The sequence below is a fragment of the Nestor notabilis genome, unplaced genomic scaffold (genome assembly GCF_000696875.1).
Source record: "Nestor notabilis isolate BGI_N333 unplaced genomic scaffold, ASM69687v1 scaffold12088, whole genome shotgun sequence".
NCBI classification, from domain to species: Eukaryota; Metazoa; Chordata; class Aves; order Psittaciformes; family Psittacidae; genus Nestor; species Nestor notabilis.
In genome coordinates, this window is record NW_009942118.1 from 45,292 (window position 1) to 54,154 (window position 8,863).

The 8,863-nt window shown below is 52.1% G+C and overlaps 1 protein-coding gene across 1 annotated transcript in view; it reads left to right on the plus strand.

Moving 5' to 3' along the window:
* STIM1 (stromal interaction molecule 1) overlaps positions 1 to 8,863 on the plus strand; it is a gene marked incomplete at its 3' end in the record, with an annotated part of 34,671 nt that overhangs the window by 23,757 nt on the left and 2,051 nt on the right. The window contains exons 6-9 of the mRNA XM_010021223.1: positions 647 to 824; positions 4,153 to 4,320; positions 5,498 to 5,598; positions 6,020 to 6,255. Of these exons, the coding sequence (XP_010019525.1) occupies positions 647 to 824; positions 4,153 to 4,320; positions 5,498 to 5,598; positions 6,020 to 6,255 (683 nt within the window). The remainder of the gene's footprint in view (positions 1 to 646; positions 825 to 4,152; positions 4,321 to 5,497; positions 5,599 to 6,019; positions 6,256 to 8,863) is intronic.

An 8,863-nucleotide genomic window follows, 5' to 3' on the forward strand; every position in this document is an offset into this window, starting at 1 on the left:
AGGTGTCCCTGCCCGGGGCAGGGGTTGGAGCTGGAGGAGCTTTAAGGTCCCTTCATCCCAAACCGCTCTGAGATTATGATTCTATGAAAAACACCAAAAACATGCAAACATCATTGAAACCCTGAAGCATCTCACTCTGGTCGTGGTGGTATCTCCTTCAGAGGGCTGAGGCTTTCCAGCCTGAACAGTTGAACCTTTCTCAATGGGTACAAGGAATCTGTTGGTACTTTTTGTTGCCATGTATATAATTCCTACCAATTTAATTCTGTTATGAGGAAAAGAATAACTTCCAGGCAAGATTAAGACATGTCTCAATTTGAAGGCTTTTACAAGGGGAACATCCATCTGGATGGTCAGACCTACTCAGGCAGATCTTCCTTCTCCTTTTTTGGTTCATTAAACAAAGGTCTTCACTTCTGTAAAAGCACTGAAAATAAATTGAGACTCTGGAGGTGATGATTTAGTTTTTCCCTGGCCATGGTGAACTTTTTCCTTGAGTTTCCACAAAGAGATCCCTGTGCACATAACCCAGAGTCACACAGAGCCGGGTTGGGTAGGTGGTGGCTGGGCAGCCCTTGTGATGTGGCCTCCTGTGTATGTGCCACCAGCCAGGCACACACAGCACGGGGCTCTCTGTGTCTTCCAGGCTGCAGAAGGCTCAGGAGGAGCATCGCTCTGTGGAGGTGGAGAAGGTGCACCTGGAGAAGAAGCTGCAGGACGAGATCAGCATCGCCAAGCAGGAGGCCCATCGGCTGCGGGAGCTGCGGGAGGGCACCGAGAACGAGCTCAGCCGGCAGAAGTATGCCGAGCAGGAGCTGGAGCAGGTAAGGCAGCACGAGCAGCTCCTCACCCTGCCTCATTGCCCTGAGGAACCCGGGGGTGCTCTGCTTATGATGCTCTTCCACTTTGCTTTGCCTCTGCCCTTTGCAGAGGAAGAGATCTGAGGAGTTCTTCCAGTCCTCTGTACTCCGTAACCACGCTGCTGTGCGCTGGGAGCAGGGGCTGTGCCAGTGGGGTCAGTGTGCTGCTGCCACACACTGTCCCATCTTGCCCCACGGAAGGAGAGGTGTTGAACTTGACCCATAGCTGCACCCTCTGATGACTCCTGATTCCTACTCCCAACCATAAGCTCTTTTGTATCTATTCATGGGTTTAGGAGAGATTTATAAGGACTTTGGTTGTGCTTAATGCGTTTTCTGGTGGATCAGAGAGGTGCCTGAAGGAGATTTGCTTCTAAGGAAATTCAGCACTAGATAGGAATCTCTACAGCAAGGTTAGAGTTGGGATGCAGTTCTCAAAAGTACTAGTTTTGAGTTTAGATGAGCAGGAAAAATGTCCCCAAGTTACGTATCCTAATGTAGGTCTGGAATATTGTGTCTCATGCTGCTGCTGGGCACAATGAAACATGTTTTGTCCAGAAGGATGCACAGAGCATTTGTGAAAGAGTTTGTTGTAGGTTGGGAAAAGCCCTTCCAATCCTACAGCTTCAAACCCTGAGACCTGCAGCAAAGGCTATAGGAGAATAAGGAAATCGAGGATGATGCTCATGGCACCTGCAATAATAGAGGGCAGAGCATGAGCATCTGGGAATTGCCCTTTGCCCAAGCCTACAAGAGATGCCTGATCCCACAAATCCAGTTGCTGCTTCCTGCTCCCCTGAGGGACAGTTTTTACCTGACTGTAATTTCTAGATCAGTTCAACCTGAGCTGATGCGAGCTGGAATTGCATGAGCCAATCAAGTGCCTTGGGAATTCTGAGGCCATCAGCATATCCCCAGCCTGACCACGTCCAGTCTTTCATTGCCACCATGGAGGATGGGGCAGAAAACAAGACAGGAATTGGTGGGTTCCACTGACAAGGGAGGAAGAAGTGGGCCATCAGGTCACCAGGAACCATGGGGCAGTGTAGCCTGGGTATGCACATAGTCAGCAAAGAGAAATTCCCTTCCTGCTTGGAGTACCAACAGCCCAGAGACCTGCAGGTGCCTGTGACCAGCTTTGCCCTGGTAATCATGGAACCTGGAATGGTTTGGGTTGAAGGGACCTTAAAGCTCCTCCAGTCCCAAACCCCTGCCCCGGGCAGGGACACCTTCCACTAGAGCAGGTTGCTCCAAGCCCCTGTGTCCAACCTGGCCTTGAACACTGCCAGGGATGGGGCATTGTTCCTCCCAACTGCTCTCCAGCCTCCCTGCAACGTCCCTGAGCCCCGTTGCAGGACACACACTGGGATGTCCATACTCACACAAACAGAAACTATCACTTTGTTTTGGGCCATTAAAAAAAGATGTGTAGCCTTCCTCTTGTGACCCCGAGCCCTTGTACCCAGCCTGCCCCTGGCTTCTGGAGAAGGCAGGATCTCACCCATCCCTCCTCCCCTCCATTTACGTTTGGTGAGAAACCTGCAGAGCTGGAGGTGACTCAACTGCTCTGTTGTTTCTTAGAGGCCTCCAGGAGGGATGCATTGCCAGGGTGAGTATTGGTTTTACCCACCTGACCCACACTGCGTGCCTATAACATGACACCATCCCAGTGAGCTGTAGACCACCACCAACATTAACCAGTCACTCCCACTGACCATAAACCTCATCCCATTTAAGATATTCTAGGGTCCCAGGGAATATTAAACCAAGTCCTTCTTTTGCAGCAGATGGTTCTTATCACTAAAGTGATACTGGAGGGTTTGGAAGCTCCTGCTGGAGCTGGGGGTATGAGATAGAGCTGCAGTGTGTTTCTGGGATGGGACTCTCCCATAGCGGGTTGTTCATACCAGTCCTCTCCTCACTAGGTCATCCTCCCCCAGAGCACAACCCCAGCCAGGGCTGCAGCCCCACAGATCATTCCTTGCCCTATAAAGTGTTCTGATCAAAATGGGATCTTGGGAATCTTCACAGGAGAGTGTGGCCTCACAAAGAAACTCCTACCTGTGTTGGTTCCCTGCAGAACCAAGAGGGTTTTTTTTGGCCACTGTTCATCTCAACTCCTGGTCCTTAGCTGTTGTTCTGTACCACTTCCCTTTTCCACCTGTCCCTAGAAACATTCCTGTCAAGGTTTTGAGCACTCCTCTACCCCAAATCGCTGGTGTCACATTTCCTGATTGTCCTTATTCCTAAATCCCAGATGCTTGTGGATCGTGGTCAGTTCTGCCTGTGGTGGGAGTGGTGCTGCTCGTGTCAGAGGGATAATATCAGACCTGCCTGGGGTCTGCCATTCTGAATCCAGTGATTTAGGCTTTGTTATGCTCAACAAGACTAAATTACACATAAGGGATATAAGCAGTTGACCTCTCCTGGGTGGTGCCTCTTTGCTGCTTCTTGATGGACCTTGCCAGTGTCCTTCAGGACCCAGAAAGGGACTTCAGAGGATCTGTGTGTAACCTGGTGCCTTTGGCTCCCTGGCAATTACACCTGCAGGGCTTGTGTCAGGCCTCTGAAGTCTCTCCATGTCATGTGTAATGGCAGAGAAGTGTTAGTTCATGCTGGGCTCTAGCACTGAATGCTTTATGTAAGGTTTGGGTGTCTGACTTGCTTGTTGCCCACTTTCTTCTAGTTTTGTAATCTCTCCGTTCTCCAGCAGGATTGAGTGTGTGGAGGAGACTGAGCTGGGATGGAAGGAGAGTCACAGAAACATGGAATGGTTTGGGTTGAAGGGACCTTAAAGCTCCTCCAGTCCCAACCCCTGCCCTGGGCAGGGACACCTTCCACTAGAGCAGGTTGCTCCAAGCCCCTGTGTCCAACCTGGCCTTGAACAATGCCAGGGATGGGGCAGCGACCGCTTCTCTGGGCACCCTGTGCCAGGGCCTCAGCACCATAACCTGAGAGCTCTTCTCAGCCCCCCCGCGGGCAGTTTCAAGCCATTCCCCTTGGCCTGTCCCTACAGGCCCTGATGAAGAGTCACTTTCCAGCATCCTTGTAGCCCCCTTCAGATCCCTGACGGCCGTTGTCTGGCGATGGCTGCGCTGCTGCGCTCCCTCTCCCTTGCCCACCACCTCTCAAAGCAACTTCTGCTTCTCTCCTGAGTGAGATGAAGCCGTGTGGAGCCTTCCTCTTTCTGCTGTTGCCTGACACGTGCCGGGTCGGCCGCCAGCGGAGGGGTGGCGCTGCCAGGGCAGGGTGTCCCCTCCACCGCTGCAACGCGCAGGCGCTTCTCCTCCAGGTCCGTATGGCGCTCAAGAACGCGGAGAAGGAGCTGGAGTCCCACTGCAGCTGGGCTGCACCCGAGGCCCTGCAGAAGTGGCTCCAGCTGACCCACGAGGTGGAGGTCCAGTACTATAACATCAAGAAGCAGAACGCCGAGAAGCAGCTGCTGGTGGCCAAGGAAGGGGTGAGAACATCAATGTCCTCATCATGGGTGCTCCCCATGGGTTTGGGAAATGAAGCTGGTACAGCCAGCTGCTCTGCACCTTCTTCATTGCCATTTTAATCATAGGATCATAGAATCACAGACTGATTTGAGTTGGAAAGGACCTTGAGCTCATCCAGTTCCAACCCTCTGCCATGAGTAGGGATGCCTCACACTAGAGCATGTCGCCCAACCTGGCCTTGAACACTGCCAGGGATGGTGAGGAGCGATGGCCTGTCCAGGGCATGCCCCTGCACGGCATCACTGTGCCCTCAATGTGCTGCAGCCCAGGGAAGGTGCAGAAAAGGGATCTCTGCGCATGTGACAGTCCTGTGGGTCATTAGTAAGCAGAAGGGTTTGCACCTATTAAGCGTAATCCCTGCTCTAGGTCATTTACATGCCGAGGCAACAGCATGTTGAACGTGAATATGATCTGTAGAGATGAATCATTTCTGCTTTCCCTGTTGGTTCAAATTTACTGTGGCAACCAGAAAGCTCTGAGCTGCAGGGATGCTGTTGTAACACGTTTGTCTCTGTGGACACACGCAGCAGCCAGCGCTGGCAGAGTGTAAAAACCCTTCCTTCATATGTTCTTATTATGAACATTTTAACTTTTCAGTGGTTTTCCCTCTGCTGTCTCGGTTCTCCTGTCCATGTCCTTGCTTTGTCTGAGTCTCGGGTTAAGGCCTCTAGATCTGTGAACCTAAATTCCACTCCACTTTGATTTCACATTCCTTTAAATTCGAGACTTTGCCACAAAGGGAAGGTAAAGAAAACCAACCTCAGACTAAAAACTGCTTCCCCAAACCAACAACCCCGGGGCATTAACCGTGTGTTTGTTAGTTTGTTCCTGGGAAAGCCAGAACAAGCTTCAGCCATTCATTGTGTGAACTAAACCACTTCAGTTCCCCTGAGTGTTGGGAAATCAGGAGAAGGACCAGGAGGAGCAGGAGCCCCCCAGCTGGTTCCTGGCTGCTGGCAATTCCTCACCCACTGTGTGAGGAGGGATAACATCCCCCAGTGAACCACAATTCATACTATTCACACGTGTGCAGACAGCTGCGGGGCCTATTTCTGGCTTCCCCATCCAGGACGTTCTTGGCCTGGAGGCCACACGAGGTCCTCTTCTTCCTGTGACCTTCTTCTGTTGATGTTCCAGGCTGAAAAAATCAAGAAGAAGCGAAACACCCTGTTTGGAACGTTCCACGTTGCTCACAGCTCGTCTCTGGATGATGTTGATCATAAAATCCTGACTGCAAAGTGAGTATCTGCTGAATCCCTTACTCCTGCTCCCCTTCTCCTCTCACAGATGTGAGCGTGCTGTGGCCTCTACAAGTGCTCTTGGTCTCATTTTGCTGCACTTGTGTAGTGCTGACTGTATTGAGCTGAGCTCGGGCTTGCTCCTTTTAACCAATAACTTTAAATTCTGTGTCAAACCAGAAATAACAGTTACGAAGAGTAATTCAAAATCCTGTCAAAAGGATTTGGGATGTGGTGGGATTCTTAACCCATTACCCTGGGATATGTCAGTTGTTGCTGTGTGGTGAATTCCTGGAAGTGGAATGAGAGATGTCTCTAGCACTGGGATGCAAAGCTGAACCTCTGACCTCCCTGTTTTAGGCACTTCATGGTGTGTTTTTCCTTCATTGCCCACATTTCCCTGTTTGAACCCTCCTTCCAGGCAAGCGCTGAGCGAGGTGACGGCGGCGCTGCGGGAGCGCCTGCATCGCTGGCAGCAGATCGAGCTGCTCTGTGGCTTCCAGATTGTCAACAACCCCGGGATCCACAGCCTGGCATCAGCCCTCAACATCGACCCCAGCTGGATGGGCACCCCCCGGCCCAACCCCTCGCACTTCATCATGACTGATGATGTGGATGACCTGGACGAAGAGATCGTGTCTCCCATGTCCATACAATGTATGTAGTCGCTGTGCACTCAGCGTGGGGCTCTGCAGCTGCTGGGTGCTGGGTGCTGCAGCGCAGGGCAGGCCTGGAAAAGTTCATGTGTGCTAGGAGGAACTGAGGTATCTGAGATGGTTTTTGAATGACCCAAGCCCAGCTGTTAGTGGTTAAGGGTCAGGAACCAGAATATCAGAGGGTTTGGGTTGGAAGGGACCTTAAAGCTCCTCCAGCTCCAACTGCCTGCCACAGGCAGGGACACCTTCCACTAGAGCAGGTTGCTCCAAGCCCCTGTGTCCAACCTGGCCTTGAACACTGCCAGGGATGGGGCAGCCACAGCTCCTCTGGGCACCCTGTGCCAGCGCCTCAGCACCCTCCCAGGGAAGAGCTTCTGCCTCAGAGCTCATCTCAGTCTCCCCTCTGGCAGGTTCAAGCCATTCCCCTTGTCCTGTCCCTCCATCCCTTGTCCAAAGCCCCTCTCCAGGTCTCCTGGAGCCCCTTTAGGCACTGGAAGGCTTATTCCAGACTTCATCAAAACCAGGTCTATGTAACTGGATAGAAGGTGAGGAGAAGGACGGAAGGGTCTTGGGGTTGACATGTGTGCTGCAGGCGATGTCTGTATGTGTCATCAGGCGCTGGGTAGATGCTGTGAAGGTCTGGAGGTGAATGCCGTGGTTGGCTCAGGGTGATGGGGGGATGGAGGCAGAGCTCTGAGGATCTGGGGAGCCTGCAGGATGTTAAGGCCAGAGGAAAAGGCATATCTGTGTGTTCCCAGGCTGTGCAAACAAGAGGCGTTGGGGGTTTATGGGATTGGGTGTGCAAAGGGAATGTTTAAAGCCTGAAACACATAATTGTATCCTGCTAGTCCTTGTGATTGTCACTTGCCATTAGAAACCAAGGTAGGCAGCTCTATAAAACACTTGGAAGGTGCAAGATGAGGAAGGGATGTCTGAAGGAACATTCTTAGTAGCACCCAAAGCACAGAGGATGGGAGCTGCATGAGGCATGAACCTTCCTCCCAGATTTTAAGCCTCAGCTTCTCATATTTGCTCAGGACACCTCGAGTGAGGTTTTTGCAGCAGCACTTGCAGTTCTGTCAGTGCAGGGACTGGCAGCGTGGCTGCTGCCTGCGTTCTGCCTCCATTCCACAGTGCCCATCTGCATCCCTGTAGGAATAAGCGTGTGGAGCCAGCGCTGGGCACAACATTCGCAAAGTGAAGGAGTGTTGGCTTTTCCCTGGAGGCTTTTCCTTTGTTGCTGTTCACAAACTGGTTCAGGATTGAAGTGGGGCGTTTCTCCTGCCCAGCCCTGGCAGGATGCTGCTCACTGCCTATGGTGGTTCTCCTGGTAAATCACTGTTCTCTCTCCTGCTGGCCCGTCCCAGATGCAGCCTGGCTTTTTGGGCGCAGGTTCAGTGACCGCTCGTCTCTGTCCTCGGAGGACCAGTCCCTCTGGAAATACCCTGGTTTGGTTCTCTTCAGTTATATCTTCATTTGGTTTTGTTCTGCCCTTTTTCTGGACTAAAATACATACACCAGTTTTCCAACTTTCTGGCACGGCTAAACTAATGGCTGTACCTCTCTTCACTGAACCATCAGCATCTTGACTAACCCCAGGGAAGAGTCTGGTGGGATGAAGAAGAATCACAGTTTACTGTAGTTCTCATGTGCTCTTCAGTTTTGCTGTTAAAAACAATCCATTAGGAAATCCTGAGTGTTGGTTTTCCTTGGTTTTAGCCCCAAAGTGGAGATGAAGAATTCAGGCTGGGTTGGGAGGAGGTAGTAATGTTCCCTTTCCCATCCCACCTCCTTGTCCAGCCTCTCTTGATCCCAGTCCCTCCCATGGGGGCTGCTGTGGATCATGGTGCCCTTCTTCCCTTGGGGTCCTTAAATTAATTGAGCAATGCCACCTCTGTGCTAATTTGTCCCCCTGTGCTCTCATGCTGGGGCCATGGGTATAACATACTCAGCTCCAAGATCCTCAGCCTCCTGGGTTTGGCTGGAAGCCTCCCCTTCATGGTGCGATGCTAAATGCTGGCCATTGTGGGATGGAGGAGGACAAACACATACAGCAGCAGACCACGCCGTGGTCTTCCTCACGGTGACAAGCAGGGTGCTTGGCTAATATGGATGAAGCCTGCAGTGCCCAGAGGGAAGGGATGCTTGAGGGAAGTGAGGAGCTGCTGTGGCTCATCACAGGTAACTGGGGCAAAAGGAGAGCGCAAAGGGGTGAGGTGTTGAGTTGGTAGATAAGGAGTGGAATAGCAGGGAAAAACAAAGCCCATACAGGGAAAAGCATGGCCCAAGAGAAGGAGAAACCTGGAGGAGAAACCCTCCGTTAGTTATTCTGCAGAGCTGGATCCCTGTTAGCGCTTGTTGCTGCTGCAAAGGCACAGCAGGAGCTGGAACAGCCTCTGGTTCTCATAGAATGGATTGGAAGGGACCTTAAAGCTCCTCCAGCTCCAACCCCTGCCCCGGGCAGGGACACCTTCCACTAGAGCAGGTTGCTCCAAGCCCCTGTGTCCAACCTGGCCTTGAACACTGCCAGGGATGGGGCAGCCACAGCTTATCTGGGCACACTGTGGCAGCGCCTCAGCACCCTCACAGGGAAGAGCTTCTTGGCTCAA